Source organism: Pieris rapae, chromosome 15, assembly GCF_905147795.1.
Source record: "Pieris rapae chromosome 15, ilPieRapa1.1, whole genome shotgun sequence".
Lineage (NCBI taxonomy): Eukaryota > Metazoa > Arthropoda > Insecta > Lepidoptera > Pieridae > Pieris > Pieris rapae.
This window is the reverse complement of record NC_059523.1, coordinates 1,403,153-1,428,143: the sequence shown is the minus strand read 5'-3', so window position 1 is coordinate 1,428,143 and position 24,991 is coordinate 1,403,153. Positions and strand designations below refer to the sequence as shown.

The following is a 24,991-nucleotide window of genomic DNA, read 5'->3' as shown; positions in this document are numbered from 1 at the left end:
TATTGAACTTTACAATGTTATGAGCATGTGATATTTTCACCTCTAAACTTTAATCAAAAACTTTTTTTTAATAATTCAAAATGTATCGTCACGTTTTCTGTCATCGATTTTAAAATGACCCATATTGATTGGTCAATTGATATTGAGCATCTATTTTGTTGATAATTTTTAGAACTGGCCGCCTTCTACAACCCCAAATTCCTGTTTCGTTAGTAATTAATCGCCGGTTTTGGTAATTTACCTACTAAGCCTTGATTGTATAACATATATTTATATATATACACTAACACATTATCAAGTTAATTTATAAGTTCATAATCACATCACGATCACTGGTACTATATATCTATTGATATGTTAATATACAATGCTCTAACAATTGTGAGAATGTTGAATTTATTGCCATACATTCTATAATAAATTAGATAAAACATTTATAAATAATTTAAATAAATGCACTCAATGTAATACCAATACAAACAGTCTCCAGGCAATAGATTTCCTTCATAAGTTCTTATACATTATTGTATATTACAAAAAAATCTACAGCCTTTCGCCTAAACCCAATAACCTATCTCAATCCATTTTTGATTGATTTGATTTGATTTTTTAATCCGAATATTGATAAAAGTGTGCCAATAACCAATCGACGGATGGTACTAGCCATCGATTCAAACTATCCATGGTAGGTCGGATCGGTGTAAGTGGATAGACCTTTGTATGAACATGACAGTTCAACTGTGCCAATATCCTGCCTTAACATTTTCACTTACATCAGTTTTTAAAATAGTTAAAAAGTTATTTCATATGTTTTTAACATAGACATGTATATTTAATATTATTTGAACGTTTTGTTTACTTTATTTGGTTTATATTGATTATTATCAAATATGAGTGTAAAGAGCGAAGGGATTGTATTCTATCCGACACCAAAAATGGATTGTCTTCGTAGGGTTTAGTTATTGAGATGCAGATAGGAGATCCATCTACTGTCACGGTCTGATTTCAAATTGTTTTCAATCTGAGATCGTGGATAAAATATTAGGTTCGGGCATTAGTCAAATTGGTTCGAAAATTCTTCAGTCGGCAGATGGTTCCACATAGCGGGCAAAAAATTCCTTAGAAATCGCTCAGTTGTCGAAAGTCCGCCGAGGTGATACGGATGATATTTTGTATTATGCCTTGACGAGATATTTCAAGATGTTTTTGATTAGAACTATGTATCTATATAATATTGCAACATTTTTTTTAATACAAGACAATGCAAATGAGAGTAAAAGACAAATCTTATAAAATTGACCTAAAATATCTTTGGTTAGGAATTCCAAATTCAATAATTAACTCGTGCATTTGTTTTTCAAAAACCATGCTTCAGTTCATTTTTCCGTTTAATTTTTTTACGGCACTTTATTTATAAAATGGAAAACATGATACGTATATCGCATTTTACGAAAATATAATTGTGTTTTTTGTTAATGAGAAAAAGTTTAAAGTTCCTTAAACATGTACGCCTGATGCCTGCAGAAATTTGTGTTTTATAGGTGTCTGTTTTCTGTGTCTTTGGCCTGTTTTAAGCATTTAAGTTTTCATACAGATACTACATATGTAGGTACTACTACATAAGTTCCCAGTCTCATCTAGTTACTAACAAATATAGTTATTTATTTATGTATGTATGTATTATTCTATATAAGAAGTGAATTTTTTAATTAGTTCGCTTCATTATAAAAATACCAAATTTTTTCTTTAATAAAAGGGCTTGCCCGTTTAAGATAAAGCTGCATAGTTGTCAGTGGTTTTAAACTAAATCAGAAACAAGTGGGTTACCATGTCGCAAGAACCAGTTACTGTATTTAGTTTATGTAATGTCAGTAGGGTTGCCACAATCTTGTAATGAATTATAACGCTTCAGGCCTACCATTACGCAATAATAGACCTAAAACCGATGCAATTAAGACATACAGTATCTTCTACAATTTATTTAGTGCTTCTTGCATCCAAGTTCGAACCCCCATTGTTTCGATGCCCTTGACAACTCCATGCCACCAATTCAGCCTCGGTCTACCGGGGTTTCTCTTTGGACAGTTCCAATCCAATTTGCTTCATGCTCATAATATTTTTTTAAACGTCAATAACGTCTAGTAATATATTTTGTTAGGGAATTAGCTACATTAGACCTCGGCCACATTTGAAAGTCGTGGTCAGAAAGGAAACATCTGGAGCGGACAATCTGTTTCCACCGGTTTGTGTCCAGATTTTCGTATATACTTTTCGTATTTCGTGTATAGTTTTTGTGACGTAGTGTCTTTTACCTTCTGTATTACCAACTATGGGCAGTTGCTCAAATTCTCATAGCCTTTAATTGTGTTAATATGAGTTGGTTAATTATTCCGAAACATCGACTTTGCCTAGCCCTAGCTTCATCTAACAAAGAGATCTCGCTAAAATATATCGCAATTGTAAAACGCAACTAAATACAATAAAATTTAATCCCATGGGCAAAATTTTCTTAATAGAAATGAGATAAAAATATTTCAAAGATTAACCAGTGAATAAATGTTTATTTATAATTTTATAAGTTTATATTGGACAGTCGTGTGGCAATACATACCTTGGGACATGGGACATATAGCATTAAGCAACGTGAAAAGACTCTCCAAAAATCTAAAAATTTAAAATTTTATTAAATGAGTACATGTACAGTTATTATGTATATATATGTCAAAAAGCAGTGTTGCCCTTACTGGCTTTAGCGTCCTCAACCCTACGGTCATTCCTTCGAACTCCGTGTACATTATACGTGTGCTAACACTCACTCCTGTCAAACCATAACCTCTGTCAGACAGCATGACTTCTCTATGAAATAAAAGTTGTCAAAGAAACGGATACTCTCAAGTTTATAGTAGAGGCACTGAAATATTTCATATATTCATACAAGCAAACAATTTTAATATCAGCTAATTTGAAATTCACAATTGGCTATTTGGCGAAATTAGGTTGATGTCATTGATCACATCGATTCATATTTCGGTCATTTATTCACTAACATATAGGCCAAATGTTTTGTACCATGTACCACGGAATAATTGAAATCTTGATACCAACAACACAGAGTCCTCTAGTAGTGAGATCGAAAGATTAATTTCGTGACCATCTTCTGTCATAAATAAAGATTTATTATTCATTTATTTTATTCTATTAATTTCTGTTAAATAATAATAACATATTGGATTTTTAAGGCGGTTATATCGCGCGTCACAACTATGTAAAACAAGCTGCCCACTGAAGTATTACAGCACCAATTCGACTGAGAGACCTTTATGAAAGGAGCATACCGATCCTTAAAAGGCCGGCACCGAATTCGCGAGCTATCTGGTATTGAGAATGTCCACGTAGTATCCCTTAACATCCGATGAGCCTCCTGCCTTTACATATAAAAAAGCAGACATTTTATTTAGCACTCACGAACTTTACAATGATCTGTTAATTCGTAAATCATTAGATACGTAGAATTATAGCCAATTGCCCAAAGTAAAGCCATTATTATGCGGTGCGTTCGAATCCCGGTCGGACCGGTGTTTATGATTAAATTTATAATGGCTTCTCCGCCTTGTCAAGGCAATCAGATGATATCGCGATTACTTTGCTTAGCTAAAAAAATTTGACATTCTTCTCTTAGATTTTAGAGAAAAGAAGAGGTTATCGTAGTAGGAGAAGCAATAGACAGATCATTGAGAAGAATATTAAGGGGGCTACACTGCGGAGTATTTTGCAGGTAATGTTCGTGTTGAATTGTTGAAATTTCTTATTGAAAACCGATTAAATATAAATTTTTGAAATGTTGAACTATTTATTTTATAGTACAGAGGGCAAAGTGCCAATGGACACACTCAATACCAGAGCGCATTCCGTGTGTCCATGGGCGGCAATATTGCACCGTCATTTAAGAATTTTTACGCTTTTTTCTTTTTCCTATGTCGAATTGGTTCCGAAATTATGTAATATTAATATTAAGTTTCTATTGCTACAGTGCCGATAATGGATTGGTATAGAAAACTTTTTGTTTTGACAAATACACATTTCAATAAATATGACGATAGTAAAATCACATCAAGTTTTGCGGGAATTCCCCTGTACGTCAAAACGAGACACACAAAATATCTGGTTTGTCTGGTTTAGAAATGTATAGATGAAATATGAAAAACATTTGTCGTTTTGTGTATTGGCTAGTTTTAAAGTTATTGTGCGTGCTCCTATTTCACCACGCCTCCTGCTGATAGAGGACAAATCTTTGTTTTTAATTTATTTTATTATTCTTGATCAAGATGTCAGATGGAACACGGTGTAATGATTGCAGCTCCTTACGAACGTTGTGTAAAAGAAAAAAACCTGGCGACTAGAGTGGCGGAGAGTTCTTTTCTTCCGTTCTGCGCCTTTGATTTGAGAACTGGCAGTAAATGTAAATTTACAATTAATTTAATTCTTTGACGTACTTAACTGACTTGTTTACCTATATGAATAAAGATATTTAGATTTTTTGTTTTTTTTATATTACAGTCACAATCATGGTCGTCTGTTATTTTCACTAAAGAAAGCTACGTTCAACGCGTGACTCTCTGGAATGTATTGATGAATTATATACGTTATCGGGTTATACAAAACATTATTAATAAAGATTCTAACAGATGGCGCTGTGTTAAAAGTACCAACGTTTCACATAAGTTCTCCTACCGTTTCCTTTGAATTGTTTACTACTATGTAATATAATAAAAACCTTAGCCGCAGCAACGCTTGGCCGAGTCTGCTAGTAATCTTATAAATATAAAAAACATTACCAATATTGTAATCAAGTCTTTTGCCAATAACAAATCGTATGAAATAAAATGCTTGGCTTAGCAATTTGACATTTCAAGAACATAACTTTGTGTATTAAATATTTGAATATTAATTAATCGTAATTCATGCGATACAAATTAATTATGCATAATAAAATCCTAATCAAGTTATAGCTATCGTGAAAATTTAGACGCTACTGTAAGAAGACAAGAAACTCAATTATTTTATTTTAAAAGTCTTTGTTTTTGTTGAATTCGATTCTAATAACTGGACCGGATTTAGAGGTCTGGCCTCGGGGCAACAAAAGAGTAGAGGCCCCAAATTATTTTCCAAATAAAATGAACAAGTTCAGTCAATTTTGTAAATCAATAATTTATTGTACAACCAAGTAGATTTTTCAGTATTAAACATATAAAAATATATCGGAATTAAAAACATTTTTTTTCGAAGACTCCTTTCTTGGGACCCTGGGGCTGTTAGCAATTATAGTTTACAAACAGGCTTATAATTATCCCGTATACTAAGAATTATATGAATATATTAAAAGACGATTAGTTCAATCTAGGTCATTAACGAACTGACTTTGACCAGAACCACTTTAATCTACTTTACAATTACAAATAAGATTCGTATGTAACTTGTTCAATCGTTGCTTTTTCTCAGCACCGACTTTGATCGTCAATTGGTGATTCGTTTATTTAATGTTTACATTTTGTTAATTAGTTTATTTAACCATCACGTCGTTAATTCGTTACTTAATGGTTACGTATCGTAAAATTATTTTATTTGATGATTACGTTTCGTTAATTCGTTAATTTAATCGTCACATCGTTAATTCGTTAGATAATGGTTACGTTTCGTTAATTATGAGAAGCGATCCCGTCTAGAAAACCCTAGTAAGAAAAAAACTAAAAAAAATATTAAGGGTAAATTGCACTTACGAAATCAACCAACCACAATGCAAGTGACACGGAAAAATCACAGAATGACCAAGCTTTATCTAAAATAATACAAAAAACATAAATAAACTAAAAACTAAAAGCTAAACTCACGAATTCAATCAAAGAATTTTACCAATTATATTTAAAAATTAAACGCAAATAATAAAAAAATCCGAAGGCTGGACCATTCGAGTATTCTTTTAACTCAAAAGAAGGTTTTTATAGAACGAAAAATTGAAATAAAAATTTGGCTTTGTATTTAGTTTGCAGTTCAATTAACAGTCTCTTTACCAGAAACATACAAATCTATTTAAAAGGTAGGCTAATTCAAATATTAATTAGACTGAATGAATTCGCTAGAGCCCGCTGATTACACATAAATACCGCTAGCGAAGATGCGAGCTTAAATGTAAATCAATATTACGGCTACAATTTATGGGGCTCAGATGTTCGTCTGTAATTATTATCGGCATTCAACCAGGGTTGTGAATCCAGTAATCATCTTACGCCATTACGTCGCAATAAAGTGGGGATCATATGTCAGTAAAAACATAAAATTAAACATGACTAATTGATTATAATCATTGAGGTTACCTGATTACACTGCAAGGCCTAGGTCGTCGGGTTTTTTAGAAAAAAATATAGTCTAAGAGCTACTTTTTGCGTTAAACGGCGCAATTAATTTGATTAAATGTCATTTGTCGCGTAATTGTTGTAATGTAATTTTACATAATTCAGAGTGATTAGTATTAACATACAAAAAATGTCGCTAGTCTTGTTCCACAATTGAGCGTATTTTTCCGCGCACCACCGCATGGAACCAACTGCCCACTGTAGTTCAGAACCAATTCTACTTAGGGTCCTTCAATAAACAGTGTGTTCGCAAAGGGCCGGCATGGCAATCGCGAACGCTCTAGCATTGGACATGAATTGCTTAACATCAGATGAGCCTTCTGCATATGAATAATCTGTTAAAAAAAATCTCTTTCTACAGTGATAAAGTGTGTCTTTGAATGATTTCTTTGAAAATACAAATCATTATATGGGCGGCAACATTGCCACATATACAAAGTAAGTCTGTTGGGCAATCAAAGAATATAGTTATAAGACTAATTAATACCTCACATTAATTTTAAAATAGTATAAATATACGCCAAACAAAAGTAAAAACAAATAAGTTTCATATTATTTAGGTATCAAATTTAAATACCTCAAAATTTTACCACATTTTGTACCACTGGACTGTACCCTAAACTAGATCTCTTTAGATCCCTATATCTTTAAACACACGACTATTAGTTACCTTAACAATTTTTGAGGTCAGCTATAAATATAATATTCAACATATACTAGTCTAAATGAAATGGCCTCGCTGCTGGTTTTTCTCGCAATTTCGCTCACATAAAAATATCTAAGGACGTAAATGCAAGTGACACAATTTATTCCACGAATTGTAAACACTTGATACTTGCTCAATAATATTAATATTTCCACTGATACCTAAGACACTCTCAATGCCAGACTCAAATTAAAATCATTTATTCATTAAGTAACACAACTTAAACTTATGAACGTCCGTTAGGAAGTACATATTAAATGGTTTTAATTTTACATTTGATGCCAGTTCTTAAATCAAGGGCGTATAACGGATGAGAAGAACTGGCAACTCTCCGCCACTTTAATCATTTATTTAATCGCAATTTAATTATTTCGTTTATAATCTATTGTTGTACGCGAGTGTCAAAATAAATATCGTAAAGTTTGTTCTGTGGTTTATGAAGAGATCTTCTCACTCGGCACAGATAACGCAATACATATAATGGCACCCGGAAACGCTTCTGTATGTCACTAGGTAATATTGTATAAGCATCATGTAACATACTTAGGGTTGTCAGTGAGAAAATCTTATCTCAAATGTAATCAAAAGTCAGACGGTCATATTAAACGTCATTTACTGTAGAGAACAGTGTTTGCCTAGTGGCTTCAGCGTGCGACTCTCATCTTTGAGGTCGTAGGTTCGATCCCCGGCTGTGCACCAATGGACTTTCTTTCTATCTGCGCAATCAACATTCGCTCGAACGTTGAAGGAAAACATCGTGAGTAAAGACTTGATTTAGCCGAAAAACAGTCGCCGGCATGCGTCAGGTACAGGCCGATCAACTATCTATATATCTCTATTTGAAATAGAAATAGAAATATGAGCCCGACCTATAAAGCGCAACTGATTTATTTTTACTGTGTCGGTTGCCATAGTTACGATGTCTGACAAAACGGTAACCATGACAACAAAGACGCTACTATAAAGTCAGTTGAAATGTAGTCAGCGGGCTCCAACTCGCCCATAAACTTCATGAGAATATTTCTGGAGTGGTTCCTGGTCCCGGCGGGAGACGCCAAGCCATCTCGGCCACAGATCTGCCTGATTGCATGCAGATGTATGCCAGGCCAAATGGCTATTGTGCACCCATATACACGCGATAACCTTTGTAAACACGAAAACTAGCTAAACCATTGTTCAGCCATTGGCATTATATTACGCCTGGGTCTATATTTTTAGGTTTCCAACCTATAATTTCGAATCATTAACATAGCCCGTCTATATGCATATAATAATTGAACCTATACATAAAAATAATAACTTCTTATCAATTTATGTACGAAATTGACTGTTTTCATATATTTTGTTTAACAATCTATTTTGGCTTTTTGTCGAGTCGGAATACGACGTTCCAGAAGTGATCGTTTGTAAGGCAGTTTTTGTCCACTATGTGGACACCAGTTACCCACTGAAGTATTTGTTGTCTTGAAGTATTTACTAATGCTAAAAATACCGGAAAAAATATTGTTCAAGTGTTTTCCTTTATATTATGGATACGAGTGTATGGTACGAATAAATACTGGTGCATAGCAGTACTCGAAATTCCAAATAGTAGTTTCAACGTAATTTCAAAACGTTTCGAACAAAATTCGTTGGTTTGTAGCGACCGTTACTTTCTAACTTGGAGTGTTGAAAAAAATCAGGCCACAACGCGGGATTTAACAGCTAAGATGAATTAACTGATTAAATCATTCAGTTCCGAATTCCTAATTTGCGCAAGTGTTTATTCTTTGGATTAATGACGCATTAAAACTTGTTTCGAATTTATCGTCGTAAATGTTACAAATTTATGCACCGACGCACGATATACCCGCTAATTTATGACAGCCTAATATATGTTTTTTTCTATACGGGGAAAATTAAACTAAACAAATTATTATTTATAATTTAGACACAAAAAATGAAGTTAAAAGTAATGCCTGCAAATAAATTTAAAACGTTTATTCAATATTTTTTTGTATATAGGGGGGCAAAAAGCACCGGGACGCCAAAAAAGGTCAGTCATCGCAGCCCATAGATACCCATTTTTAGTCCTACGTTCGTTTTAAATAGTTGGAGGTCGTATCTCTCAGAGAACACCCCCACCGGGAGTCGATTCCACAGTTCGCTCGTTCGCAAAAATATATTGTCTGCGTCTGGCACAACAATTTCTTTTGAGAAATTTTTACAATTACTGCCGCTTCTAGGTCGTAGAACGGACGAGAAGAACCTTTCCCCGCTCTTTTTTCTCTCTCGTTAACAAAAGTATTCCGGCTGCTAAAGGTTGTATTCGGTTTTTCGAGACATTTGATATTGCTATTCGTGAAACTGTATTGCGTCTTAAGGAAAATAAGTCCCTTGGTAAGATTTTAAATGCAAATGAGATACGATTTTGACATGTAATCTAAATCATACGTCAATGTCATAAATGTTATACGATTAAATGCTTTGATAATTGCGATTAAGTGGATATAAAAACTATTTTTTGCTTTTCATTTCATGCTTATATAATATTCAGTATAATCTATAAAATAACAAACATAGTAGGTATATATTTTTTACCTACGTAGTAAGTAAATAAATAATAAATCAGTGGCGCTACAACTACTATAAGGTCTTGGCCTCAGATTTGTGAATCTGTTTCATTATCTTTTTTAAATCTAATAGGCAAGTAGGTGATTAGCCTCCAGTGCCTGACACACGTCGTCGACTTTTTGGGTCTAAGACATGTCGGTTTCCTCACAATGTTTTCCTTCACCGATCGGAAAGAAAGTCCATTGGTGCACAGCCGGGGATCAAACGTACGACCTCAGGTATGAGAGTCGCACGCCACTAGGCTAACACATTTTTCTACGAAGTAATACTAATAATAATATATAAAAATTTATAAATAGAAAATTAAAACAAATTATATATATATATTTATTTACATATCTTAATATATATATTTCTTGTGTGCGTGTGTATGTGACTGAACTCCTCCTAAACGACTGGACCGATTTAGACGAAATTTTTTGTGTGTGTTCAAGGGGATCTGAGAATGGTTTAGATTCGCAATTTTGTCCGCTGGACAATGTTTTTTTAATTAATTTTCAATTTATTAGTTGTTGTTGATTTTGGAATGTTTTACATTGGATCCGACAGACGGCGCTACCATCGCAGTGTCAAATTTTAAATAATATTCGAATTTTAATTTTAGTCTGTCCCGAAATTTAAAAAAAGTTTTGTTATCATTGTGTTATATCGTGTGTGACCATGTGCTGGATCGTTAGATATTGTCATAACATTTGAATAATAATTTTCATCAAAATGGCTTATTAAAAATTGAAATTTTGAAATTAAAGACGTGTAGACAGGACAACGTCTGTCGGATCCGCTAGTATATAAATATATCGGAGGAGACGGATCTTGATTTTCAAAACCCAATGTTGTTACGCAGAATCAATCATTAAGCAAACGATTACTTATATTAAATTAAATGATTGGATAATAAACATTAAATTGAAAAAAAATCGTTAGATTTCGAAAGTTGTTATGCTTGACACGGTAAAGAACGAACCAACGCAAATATAACCTTAAATGCGTTTATATTATTATTAAATGGGCCATGGGGCAGGCCGGGCGTTTCATAGCTCACATCATAAGCTAGGACGCCAAATAAAATATAGTTTCGAGATCTGTCAAACATTTGTTCTCAAGACAGTTCGACAGTAAGACAAAACTTTTTTTTTATTTACATGATATAATACCTAAACAATTTCCGGAGCACTGGAATGAAATTGGAATCATATTAAAAAGTGGCACTACCTTCGCCTCGGATTTCTGTATGTAATAGGCAAGTGTTCAGCTTTCAGTATCTAAACACGCTGAAGAATGAATCCAAGCATTTACCTACTAACTACCGATTCGCCGTACGACCGTGTGCTATTCACCGTGGGCTCATGATATACTGGAATGTTTTGGATGTATTTAATTGGGGGATTTTCAGAGAATTTTATACAAATTTTTGTTTCTTAAAAATCAATATAAACTGAAATATCAAATACTCCATGAAATTGTATACTTCTTGAATATGTTCTCGATGCATATTTGAAATAATATCTCAAGCCGAGTGTATGACAATTTTAGGGGTTTTTGAATCTAGATTCACTCAAGTTTGTATTACCTTATTAATACGTAATTACGTAATTCTACATTATCGGTGTCGGTATTGTGTAGTTCCATCGTATTAATAACTGTTAATATAATAATTATGTGAGAAATAATTAAATACATAATGAAATTGTTAGACTAATGTGATAATACTTATATTAATGTTATCCGTTTCATCAAATAAATGATATATAGTCAAAACAACATCGGTTCACTTTGGTCGTAAAAACCGATAGTCGTAACAGCCGATGACGTTTTCTAGTAATGCAGCCGGAATCTTTGATTTTGGTAAATATAACCGGTATGTTGTTCTAAACGACGTCGTCGTAAACATTTTTGACTGTATATGAATTAATAGTTCGTGAAAACATAAGAATATAAGTATTGGAAAAGAAATCCGCGTACCTTGACCGCGATGTCAGCCGACGCGCAAATATTGCACCTAAACATATCTTTACTCAACCGTTACCTAAGTGGTAAAACACTTTCTATCGTATTTAGGGTTATAAAAACTTACCTAGACAGATAAAGAGAAGTTTTTGAAGTGAAACTTCTTTAGGCGCATGAGGGTAGTGTTTTTACGGATAAAACGTCACGAGTTTGTGCAGCGTTTTTGTCGAAGAAAAGGAAGAGAAAACATACACACTGTAGGTTGATGTATTCGTTTAGTTACATACTCTATATGTATTAGAACTTTAGATCGTAATTCAGTCACTTACATAGAGTGGTCATATACTGATACATGATCATCTATTAGGCTTTAGTAATAATTAATTTACAGAGAAGTATCACGCCTGACATGTGTACTTTGTAGGCATGCAATTTTTTTATGTCTAAAATTGTTAATATCAAGTATCATATTTGATTGTAAGTATCATATTTTTCTTTTGGTGCCACGCCATTACTGGTTGGCCGTTACTCTCGGTTCCTGTTAGCGTCCAGTACCAGATGCAGCAACACTTCTGCAATACCTGTCCACACTCCCCTTACTTAACGAAGCCATTTTTTTCCGTTTTTTTTAAACATAGATAAAGGTAACGGAAAACTGAATAAAATATTCATTTAAAGTATAATAATTCAGTTATATTTATTGTGTCCCAAATGATTATATATATAACGAGGCAAACACGAAAACTTGTCTATTAAAGCAAGAAATCTGTGTGGTCTATAGACTAACTGATCACCACGTATTAAGTAATTGTCAAAAAAATTATTTATCTCGATATAATACTAAAACGTTTATTTATTTATTAACACTTCGTTACATTACAATATAAAAATTGAACATTATTAAATGAAAATTAACTGGCGGCCTTATCGCTTTCGATCGATTTCTTCCAGACAACCACTATGAGTAAAGGAAAAAAAACATGGATTAAATTGCATAAGGTAGGCAAGAAGTGCAAAATTATTATTAATAATATGTTATTCGTAAGAAATAGGAAATCTTTGCTATACATATCGTTATACGTTTCGGAAGTTTGATGTGACAAGCAAAAAGTCACCTTGACAATAAACAAAACCTAATCACTTATTTCCTACAAAAAATTAGATTCTTAGAATGATTTAATTTAGACATCTTAATTATTAAACTGGCATACAACAGATAATGTATATGTTTATTAAAACAGATTTTTTATGTTCATTGACACCGTATTATTTGAATTACGAAAGTCGAAATTATAATTAGATACGTTCTCTAACTATATATCGTTATATATATATATATATATTTCAATAAATAAGTCTAATAGGTATATATTATTTTAACCTTTAATGCATTTTGGTTGTTGCCGGAAAATAATAAATGTTACAATAAGTCGTTTTTTTGCCGAATTGTTACAAGAATAATTTAACGTTGCAATTATTATATTTTTAATATTAGTGTTCAAAATTGTAATGTTTTCTAAGTATGTAATTTAGTATAAATGAGATTGGTTGGCTGATTTTTGGTTGTGTTATTTGCATATTTTTTATGTTATTAAATAAACAAAATTTTAGTATTATCAGTGAAATCGAGAATCTATAGATAAACCATAGATGAAAAATTTCAGTAAAGAAGAAAATACTAACGTTTGACAAATGTCAAGTATGTGTTATATCTACACGTATGAATTGAAAATATTTTTGACATACAACGTAGTATTATGATAATAGTTATGTGATGACGTCGCAATTACAGAGGTCGAAAATATTAAATAAAAATTGATTTAATTTTTAAAAATATTTTATTTACAATTTTCAAAATCGAAGGTCAATGTCAGATAATTTAATTTTAAACTTCCTTTTGTCTTAAATTATGATAATGTATGCAAATAGTATTGAACTTGACAATTTTGATATTGAGACACAAGCGCCTAACCACATTTGGAGGATGCAAAAACTATATTATAATACGAACTAACTTTTGTATTATTTTTTTATACATGTGTCTTTACGATAATAATAATATAAGAAGACTAATAACTAAGTTAAGTCGGACATAATTTACTAAACAATAACACTGCTTACAGTCTCTATTAAAGGGAAGACACTCTTTTATATTTTCCATTTTGACGTTCTAACTTGAATGAAAAAAAAACAAACAAACGCACTCCAAACCTTTTACCGGTTCTTTTAAAATTATACCGGTCTCTTTTATACCCGACTAAGAGGTTATCAATTCGACGTTTTTTTTATAATACCCCTCCTTGCCCAAGACTTTTTAAAAGCTTGCTAATTAGGATCTTAGCAAGAGAATAATGGTTGCCAATATTTAGGCATCGAAGACCTCTCATAAGATTTATAACTTTCGCAAAGTGACATCAGCTTATTGTGTCCGAGTGAAAGTAAATAATTGAAATTTCACTTTGGCACTTGTGTGTGAATGAAGTGAAAAATTTATTGGAAACTTAAAATTATTATTAAACTGTAGTAGTAGGTTGTATCCAAATATCGCAAGAATAGTAAAAGTCCAAAAAAATTAAAGGCCGGCAACGCACTCGCGAGCCTAGCATTGTGTCCTGTCGTGGGTGGCGATATTACATAATCATTTGGGCCTGTTCTATTAATACACATTTTCATACTCACACATTCGTAAACTCATTATTACATAATAAATAAGTTACAAAATTAAACCCTTATAAACAAATGCTTCTTCCATAGGTCAAATGTATTTTTGCTGGCAACATTCATCGCTACATTATTTTTTACAGACAAGTTTTGGCGGTTAAATTTGATTAAACATATATTTTTTTCTTTTAATATTGTTGACGCCGTTCGTCACATGATTCGTGCTAATTTTAAATAACCTCTAAATTTGTTATTAATTATTAATTTTTTAAGCCTTGCCCAGTTTTTAAGTAGTTGTATAATATAGATAATTAGCAATAAAATGACGGATGCGACACACTATACTTCCGAATTTAAATTTGACAATTCCGGTTACGTTTTGCGTCATCTCCAATGACGTTTGGGTGTTCCAAAAAACATATTTTTACTAAACATTTTCTTGAAATGTTATTTATAGTTGACGTATGTAAATGTTAAAATTGGCAAAACACTTAATTGTATAGGTATTAGAACAAGTTTAAGATTGCCGTAAAGTTCAAGAAATAAAAATAATAATATAGTAAAAACTTTATAGTTTGTATGTTACGGATAAAAAAGGCGTTGAGTTTTGGAAGTATTATGAATAAATTATCAAAAAATCACCTTCTACAGACTTCGAAGATGCCGAGTTTATAATTAGCTACGATCAGCGACTATTTTTCGTTATAAATATGTATACCTACACACAATTGCATTAACAATGTTGCACTAATTATTTTAATAGGTATGTAGATAGTATGACAAAAAGAATAAAACATTATCCCCAAAAATATGCTATATTATTTTAAACCGGCTTCCGACGCGTTGATTTCGTGTATTTTAGCTCAGTCTTTGCGGCTTCTAATTTTGGCATTAGTGTGAACAATCTACTCTGACCTGTGCATCAATTAAAGTTATTTTGGAACTTGTAAACATCTTTTTTGTAATCAACGTGTATTAGGTTTTATTAAAAGCTTACACCAAAATCGGTTGCCTGTAAAGTCGGTTTACTGACGATAGTTGAACGTGACGACGTCATAAGAAAATACTGATGGAATGGGTGCATTTTATAAAGAAAATGTTTATTTTATTTGTTTGATAGATATTTTGTATGGATATATATAAAGATGGAATATATGGAATATATGTTAAACTGAACGCATCCACTTAATATTATGTAATCTGTATCTGTCAATGTTGTCTGTTATAATAAATATATCGCCCCTGTCTGTTCCAAGATGTTGAGCGGTTCGCACCATTGTCTAACTCAGCTGTTTTATTTATTTCTCTTTACTAAATTCCTACTCTAAAATAGTTTGTAACAGGTTATGGGCCCAGACGCCCGGATAGAAATAGGGAAGTAGGATTTATAAAGTGATAGGCATCACGTTGATGCAAATTGATTTCGTGATACGTCGCGACGTCATTAACTTTTCAGCTTACAATGGCGGACCCCCGTTTTGCTCAAATTGATCGTTTGGCGGGCCGTGATAATTTTCCTACATGGAGTTTCGCGGTGAAAACCTTTTTAGAGCATGAAGATTTGTGGAAATGTGTCGAGACATCGGGCATGGCTTTTACGAAGACCGAAGATACGAAGGCAAGGTCAAAAATAGTCCTTCTAGTTGACCCTATGAACTATGTTCATATCCAGGATGCCACCACGGCTAAGGAGGTATGGGATAACCTGAGAAAGGCTTTTGATGACTCCGGCTTGTTGAGGAAGGTAGGTCTTCTGCGAGAACTAATTACAACAGATCTGGAAAGTTGTGGTAGTGTTGAGAACTATGTCAACAAAATCATCACATGTGCACACAAGCTTCGTAATATAAAATTCATTGTAGATGATGAGTGGCTCGGCACATTATTATTAGCCGGGTTACCAGAGTCATATAGTCCTATGATTATGGCTATGGAAAGCTCAGGTGTGTCCATCACTGCTGATTTAGTTAAAACAAAGATTTTACAGGATGTAAAGTCTCCGGACAACTCATCTGTTTTTTTTTCAAATTTCTACAAAGGCAAGGCAAAGAATAGTAAATGTTCAGGTTCTAAAGCAAATAGTAAAGGTCCCAGGTGCTTTAGGTGCAATAGGCATGGTCATTTAGCCAAATTTTGTGCCTCAAACAGCTCAAATCAAAAGAATAAGTCTGAAACTATTAATACTTCTTCTAGCTATGTTGCAGCGTTTCCAGCCTCACCAGGCCTAGAGAGTGGATGTTGGTACATTGATTCAGGAGCTGCAATGCACATGACAAACAAGAGAGATTGGCTTTATGACTACGGACCTGCTTTAGTAACAAACATTAAAGTTGCAGACAACAAAATATTAACAGTAAAAGGCTGTGGTAAAGTAAATATAGAAACATATGATGGTGAAAGTGAATTAAAAATTGGTACAATACAAGTAAAAAATGTTTTATATGTGCCAGATTTGGCTGTTAATCTTCTGTCAGTCCGCCAAATGACACAGAATAACTGTCAAGTAAAATTTAGTAAGAATACATGTAATGTTTATAAAGAGTCTAAATTAATTCTCACTGGATATATAAAGAACAATTTATATGTGGTTCATAATGAAACTTATGCTTTGATGTCATCTGTACATCTATGGCATCAAAGGATGGGTCATCTAAATTATAATGATCTTCAGAAACTTAATGAGTCTACAGATGGAGCAGATATAGAATCAAGTAGAGAGGAGCATGTGGTATGTAATACTTGCTTAAAAGGTAAGCAAACAAGGCAACCATTCAAACATGCTGGCACAAGGGCTTCCGCCCTCCTGGAGTTGGTGCATTCAGATGTATGTGGGCCAATGGAGGAAAAGTCTCTCGGTGGTGCCAGATATTATGTCACTTTTGTCGACGATTGGTCTAGAAAGGTATTTGTTTACTTTATCAGCTCTAAATCACAAGTACTCGAAAAGTTTAAAGATTTTAAGCTACTAGTAGAGAATCAATTAAATGCTAAAATTAAAACACTAAGATCTGACAATGGAAAGGAGTATGTCAATGAAGCATTTGATAAGGTTTGTAGGGATTCTGGTATCAAACGTCAACTCACTATACCCTATACCCCCGAACAGAACGGCATGAGTGAGAGGATGAACCGAACTTTAACAGAACGTGCTAAATGTATGCTTATTAATTATTGGTTATTGTTTAGAATCCAAGGGTTATAGATTGTTTGACAAAACTGAAGGAAAAGTAATGAGAAGCAGAGATGTAATCTTCCTAGAAGAAAGTGTAAATAAAGATTTTGCTTTTCTACCACTTACTGAATCGCAAGTAGTTATAAATGAAGATAATTTAGATGATACTACTGACATGACTTTAAAGGAAATTGATAGTGCAGTCTGTGCAAGTGATGATGATTATGTCCCGGAGCATTCTATATCCAGGAGTGAATCACCTATAAACAGAATTAAAATGAAGAATAATTTCAAAATGAATGAGCTTGGAATTGCTTATTGTTATATTGGACTTTGTATTTCATACAGTTCAGAAGGAATAGCCATTGATCAAACTAGGTACATAGAAAATACATTAAGACGTTTTGGTATGGAACAATGTAACTCAGTAGGAACTCCAATGGAACCGAATATAAAGTTTTCAAGTTCTGAAAAATTTGAAAGTATACCTTACCAGGAAGCCACTGGCTGCTTATTATACATCTCACAAGGAACAAGGCCAGATATATGCTATGCAGTGCATACATTATGTCGATATAATAGTTCTCATACAGAAGAGCATTGGAATGCTGTTAAGAGGTTATTTCGATACTTACAAGGTACAAAGTATCTACAGCTTGTATACAAAAGTAATGTTGATGAAGAAATCACTGGATACTCAGACTCTGATTGGGCTTCCTGTACTGAAGACAGAAAATCATGTACTGGATACATTTTTAATTTCCAGGGTGCAGCGATATCTTGGAATTCAAAAAGGCAGCAAACTGTTGCCTTGTCTACTACTGAGGCAGAGTATATGGCGCTCTCAGCTGCTACTCAAGAAGCTATGTGGCTGAGACAGTTGCACTGTGAACTGTGGCCTTCTTTAAAGGTTACAACTATTACTTTGTACTGTGATAATCAAAGTGCTATTAAACTTACAGGTACTTACAGTTATCATGCTAGGAGTAAACACATTGATGTTCGTCACCACTATCTGAGGAACAAAGTTGAATGTGGTGATGTCAAGATTGAATATGTGGGCACTGATTCGATGGTTGCTGACTGCCTCACCAAAGCCCTACCGAAGCCCAAACACCAGCACTTCCTCATCGCTATGGGTTTGCGTTCAAGGGAGGATGTTAAACTGAACGCATCCACTTAATATTATGTAATCTGTATCTGTCAATGTTGTCTGTTATAATAAATATATCGCCCCTGTCTGTTCCAAGATGTTGAGCGGTTCGCACCATTGTCTAACTCAGCTGTTTTATTTATTTCTCTTTACTAAATTCCTACTCTAAAATAGTTTGTAACAAGATGGAATATATGGAAATCACAATTGATACAATTCAATTGTGATATCCATATAAATACAATTTTTTAACGAACGAACGCTGCCGAACGTAGCCGATTGTGCCTCTTTTTCGCTCGTTCCGCGCTCTCGCTCGCACTTCAAGAACGCCTCAGGGCGAGGTAACGCCGCATGCGTCATGTTTTTTCGAGTGTGCAGCCGGCTCCATCGAATTATAAGACGTTGTCACGTGAAAATAATAAAGACAATTTGTGAAGATAATTCTGACAAAATCCAATGTAAATAGCGTCTTGAGTCTGACCAGCTGTCGAAGTACGGTCCATCAAATATTATTCTAGCAAAACCGATCATTATAGTTAATTCAGTAACGTTACAAGTTACCGGTAAATTATACGTTACGCTCTGATTACAACGACTTTTCGTCATACGGAAGGTGGTGCAGATTGCCTCTCAAGATCTGTGTAAATTTTTAATTTATGTAACTTAAGTTATTTAAGAGAGGACAACAAAAATAAAAACACTTCCGATTACCAACTAAAGATGATTAAAAAACTGTATCTAATCAAATAATTAACGATATAACTATATACCTAATGAGCTGAAAACTTCGTAGGCTAACATAGAAAACATCTATTTTTTATTCGATTATTCAAGGTAACGAGAGATTAATATTAATAAAATGATTTTTCGATAACATTTCCATAGTACGATTTTATATTAGCCTTTTGAGGCTCATGGCTTCAGTTTCGGCGACTACCTCTTCAGCAGCGCAAAATTACTGTCCAGGGAGCATTCTTTTGAGTTCTGAGAACCGGAAAAAGTCAGTCAGTGAGCCAAATGTCCCAAAAACCACTGCACCGATTTTAGTGAAATTTAGACTGTTCCCATAGTTGGAAAACATCTGATTGAAATCATCATCTCGATAGGAGTTTTACTTTCAAAGAAACTTGTTGTGAAACATACAGATTCGCGGTGGGTACATTGATGGAAGTTGGGCGTTGGCAAACTTAAATACAAGTTGTTTTTGAGCTACGGTTGTGCGCCAATGGACTTTCTCTGTGTGCCGGAACCGGCATGCCTCAGACCCAAAAAGTCGGCAGCGTGTAAATATCATCCCGAAACATACAGAGATCAGAGAAACATACAAATACAAAAAAGACCCACACTTAAAAGGGTGCTACAAACACTGTTTTTTTGTTAATTATTGGTATTATTATTTCTTTAATGCTAATTAAATTACAACCAAAATTGTCTCCCAAGTAGATGTGATTTTAATACCATTATTTATTATGAAATAAAATAGTACTAACAATCTCTAATAACCTTTTGTTAAAAGTAATTACATTTATACACGATTAAACGATATGAAGATCGTTATTTAAGTTTAAATTACAAAACATAAAACTCAAAGATGGCACTCATGAATGAATTGATTGCGTATATTGTAAAGAAAAACACTTTTTTACGGATTATAGTTATGTATTATTGTATTTAAAATTATAATTATTTGTACATAATTTTAAATTTAAACCGACACCGTAAAAAAGTGTTTTTCTTTAAATGTGTAAAAGTTATGTAAATAAAAGATATTGTCTTTTATTTACATAACTATGTGCGTATATTGTATATTTTTACAATTTATTTATACTCCTTACATACAAGAGCCTTTATTATAGACATATTATATCAACTTCAATCTTCAGGGACTATATTCTATGGGATACTGAACCACCTGGTGTTGCAAAACTGCTTCATTTTTATTACTTACTTGAAGTTGCTAAACTATTCGTTCAAAGAATCTCCTGGTACATTTTGTGTTTGGGGTGTGTCCTAATTAGTCTTATATCTTGTATCAATCATCGTGTTGTTTTATCAGTCATAAAACAACACGATGCCCTAATAATAAACGCCTTTATGCCTTGCTCTGAGACTTTTCTACGGCAATAATTACAATAAATATAAATGTATTTATATGTTTACAGATCCGAATGAGTACCAAAAGCTGATAAAATGGGTCACAAGCAATACCGGGCGGTGGGGCAGAGCGCCCGAAACCGGCTCTTCGGTTTAAACCCACGGATTTCAGGCGATGATAAGTCCGTACCACTTAGTATGCTGATCTCCCAACAGGGGAAACTTAATCACGGTGAGTACATAATATGACAGAAATCTAGTTGTCTCTTTCATTTTGAATTGAAAGTGCCACGCACACGCATATCGCTATCTCTTTCGAGTTGAGAAAAGAATTGTTTGCCACCATAATAACGATGCTTTTTCCTGACCGGTAAATTGATAATGAGGTCGTTCATCTATTGTAATGAAAGACAATATTAATTGATTTTACATATCAATAATTCCTAATGATATTCAATAGCCCACTGACACTATTGCAGACATATTTATGTGCAATTTTTTAACGTTGCATCACGACATAATGTATTAGACTTTTCGTAATACGGTGGTCCAAGTCTTAGCCGGTCTAGTTTCCGGTTGACTATGGCTCATGGACGAAATGCGGCCCAATCCACGATCTACATTGTAGAGTATTAAAAATAAAGAAATTCTCTATTATCACATAATAATTATACTAAAGCTTCGATATTAAATGTAAATTATTGAGCGTGATGTCTTACGTATATTCAGACGTATATTTTAGCTACTAGCTTTAAATTATTTGAACACTGAGACTATAGAGGGGACAAAAATCGCAAAAATATAAAATAATAACTTTATTTTGTACTTCTCTGGGGTAGCATAGCAAAATGTTACATGTGTTTGTGTGTGTGAAACAACCATATTAAGGCTTAACTCTCGGGGGCTCAGCTATATGTATTTAGTAGTTTTGAGAAGAGCAAAGGTTCTCTACCATTGTCTCTTTCTAACAATAAACATATGAAAGAAACGAATTGTCAAATCGCTGCCGCCTGTAACGCGTCACACACAACGAACTCACGCGATCCTAAATATGCAGCGCGTACGCAGTTAAATATCACATTTCATTCCATTTATTTGCTCATTTCACAACACGTCAACGGCCCTGCTTTACCCAGCTAAGCGTAATTATTGGGGTCAACTTTATCGAACAAGGTAGCCTATGTACTAGACAAAAACTTAAGTATATATTTATTCCACCTAAGGTCGTTTTAATTAAAACTCTTTGTCTGTCACGTGACGGATCTTTCGCAAACTCACAAATACAGTATGTATGAGACGACTAAAACGTCACCATTTTCTAGAACTAGAAGACCAGCTGTAGTTCTAAACAGCAGATGAGTAGATGCTCCAATGGAAAGTACATGACAAAACCACAGCACAGATTCTCTCATAGCTTTAGTGACGAACGCAAATACGCGCAAAAAAATGTGGTGTACCCTATTTAACAAATAAATGTGTACTTAGCGATGGTATGTTCACTGTATGTTGTATGTTGCTGAATCGGTATATAGACTAGGTTTATGTATAAGAAAAGTTTATAACGTTTAATACGACCTTGATGAGAACTAGACACCTGTATTTCAAATCTTGTTTCAAGTGAAAGAAGGCGACAATTTTTTTAACAATTTTTTTGATACACACATGGATAAATATAAATCAACACCCACCAGATGAACAAGTGCTTCTGACACAGTGACCCTTGGCAGGGCCTTCACAACCGAAAGTGGTCAAGTGACATTTTTCCAATAGTGATGTACGGGATATCGATAATTTGACAATTACAATAATTGCAGCGATTATTTGTTAAAAAAGTGGTTAATTATCGTACCATTCGGAAGTGCAATTTGTAAGGGATGTTTAAATGTCAAAATTGAGGTGTTTTTATCCTGTTTTCCTGTCGGCGTGTCATTCAACCTATGACCGTGGACGCGAAAAATCGATACTTTTAAAAAAAACATCGTTCCAAAGTCATAGACGTTTAGATGACGTTTTGATTAAAGTTTAACCAATTAAATAAAAAAAAAATTAATTAGTGGTCAAAGCATTACTCAGCGATATTTCAAGGCTGTATGATTTCTAAAAATATACCTTGTTTTCTAGGACATAAAACACAAAATAAATATATCTAGACTATTCTGTTGGATTTAAAAATTTCTAATATGAAATCTGAAAACGTGAAGTCACTTTCATTTCGTGATATTTCGAAATTAACTGAACAATCTTAATATCGAATGCATTTGTTAATTTTCAGGCTTTTATATAACAGTAAATAACTTGCACTGTTCTTGCACGGATTGTTTAAAAATAAATATATTTATTAAAACACAGTCATACATAAATACAGTACATATAATTAAAATGTTTAAATAAAAAAATTCTGGCTGTCTTATCGTCTTTATCTTTTTTTTAAATGTAATAGGAAGCAAACGGGCAGGAGGAGGGCTGATGTTAAGTGATACCGCCGTCCATCTCGCAAGTGCGTTACCGGCCTCTCAAGAATTGGTACGCTCTTTTCTTGAAGGACCCTAAGTCGAATTAAGTCGGAAATACTGTGGAAATATGAACGGTGAGAGAAATATCGTGAGAAAACCGGCTTGCCTTATACCCAAAAAGTGGACGGCGTGTGTCAGGCACAGGTGGCTGATCACCTACTTGCCTATTGACAAATCGTTAGTAAACAGATCCAGAAATCTGAGGGCTAGACTTAAAGTGGTTATAGCGCCAACGTCTGAATTAAACTTACTTAGTTTTATAATTAATATTTATTTTATTCTATACTCTGAGTCTGCCTTCATTAACCGTAATCACATTTTATAGAAAAACACGTTACATTTTCCTATTTTCTTTGAAGGAACCGTTTCCAAATATCTGTCTTGTTTTGTAACAGCGCAATCGAATTTAGATAAAAAGGGACAAATATCGTGTATTTCTTTGTTTGTTTTTTATTATTTTTTTTTTATTTATAAAAAAAATAAGCAGCAGATTATATATCAAATTTATTTAATATATAATCTGCTGCTATTAAATAATTCGTCGGCTATATTATAACTAGAACGCAATGATTTGAAAGCAAAATTGCAAAATTATCACATTAGTTTCGTCTCGCCTTTCTGATTTCGTCTAGATACGTTTATTTAATTATAGTTACGTTATCTACACTAATATTGTCTTAAAATATTATATTATATGTAAAAGAAAATGATACTAAAAATAAATAAATCAGCGGCGCTACGACCTTTTTTAGGTTTGGGCCTCAGATTTTATGATGAATTTAATAGGCAAGTAGGTGATCAGCCTCCTATTGGTCACACCGTTGACGTCTAAGGTTTCCTCACAATGTTTACCTTCACCGTTCGAACGAAATTTAAATGCGCAAGAAAGTCCATTGGTGCACAGCCGGGGATCGAACCTACGACCTCACTTTTTGCACTGATTATAACGTATATTATATTTATGAATATCACGGGGCCATGTCATGACATGTGCCACATTAAAATTCATATGTCATCACTTACGCCCAAACCCATTAAACTATCTCAATCCATTTTTGACCATCTGAGATAGACACCTTAATCCAAATATTGTTATAAGTGTGGCAATAACCAATCGACAGATTGTGATATCCATCTGTCGATACAAGCTGTCGGAATATGTGGATAGACCTTTGTATGAAAATGACAGTTCAACTGTGCTAATATCCTATCTTAAGATCTTACACCAGTTTTTAAAATAATTAAAAAAATAGTAATGTATATTTTAATATTATTTGTACTGTATTTGTACTTTATTTGGCTTGTATTGATAAGGACATGTGAATGTAAAAAGCGAAGAGATTGCATTCTATCCGTAGCCAAAAATGGATTGTCTTCCTAGGGTATGCAGATAGGATATCAATCGACTGTCACGATCTAATCTCAGATTTTTTTCCAAACTGAGATTGTGGATTAATTATTGGGTTCGGGCGTTAGAAGTATAATGTTATATTTTTAATTATTTCTTTTGTTTTTTATTGCTATTCAACTGATATTTATCTTTAAAACAACCTTACTAAATGCACTAAAACATTAAATTACTGCAAAAACAACTCAAATTGTTAAAAGGTCACTAATATGCGCCAGAATAAGACATAACGAACGATGTAATGATTCAATTCATCACCGACTCAATCAAAAATAAAGAAGATACATGGAGATCCTTGGCGGATACCTTCACCT

The 24,991-nt window shown here is 33.4% G+C and overlaps 1 protein-coding gene across 1 annotated transcript in view; it reads left to right on the top strand.

The window, feature by feature from the left end:
- Positions 1 to 24,991, top strand: part of LOC111000287 (scavenger receptor class B member 1) — a 74,195-nt gene that overhangs the window by 10,470 nt on the left and 38,734 nt on the right. Inside the window, exon 2 of the mRNA XM_045631291.1 lies at positions 20,825 to 20,988. Within this exon, the coding sequence (XP_045487247.1) occupies positions 20,853 to 20,988 (136 nt within the window). The 5' untranslated portion in view covers positions 20,825 to 20,852. The remainder of the gene's footprint in view (positions 1 to 20,824; positions 20,989 to 24,991) is intronic.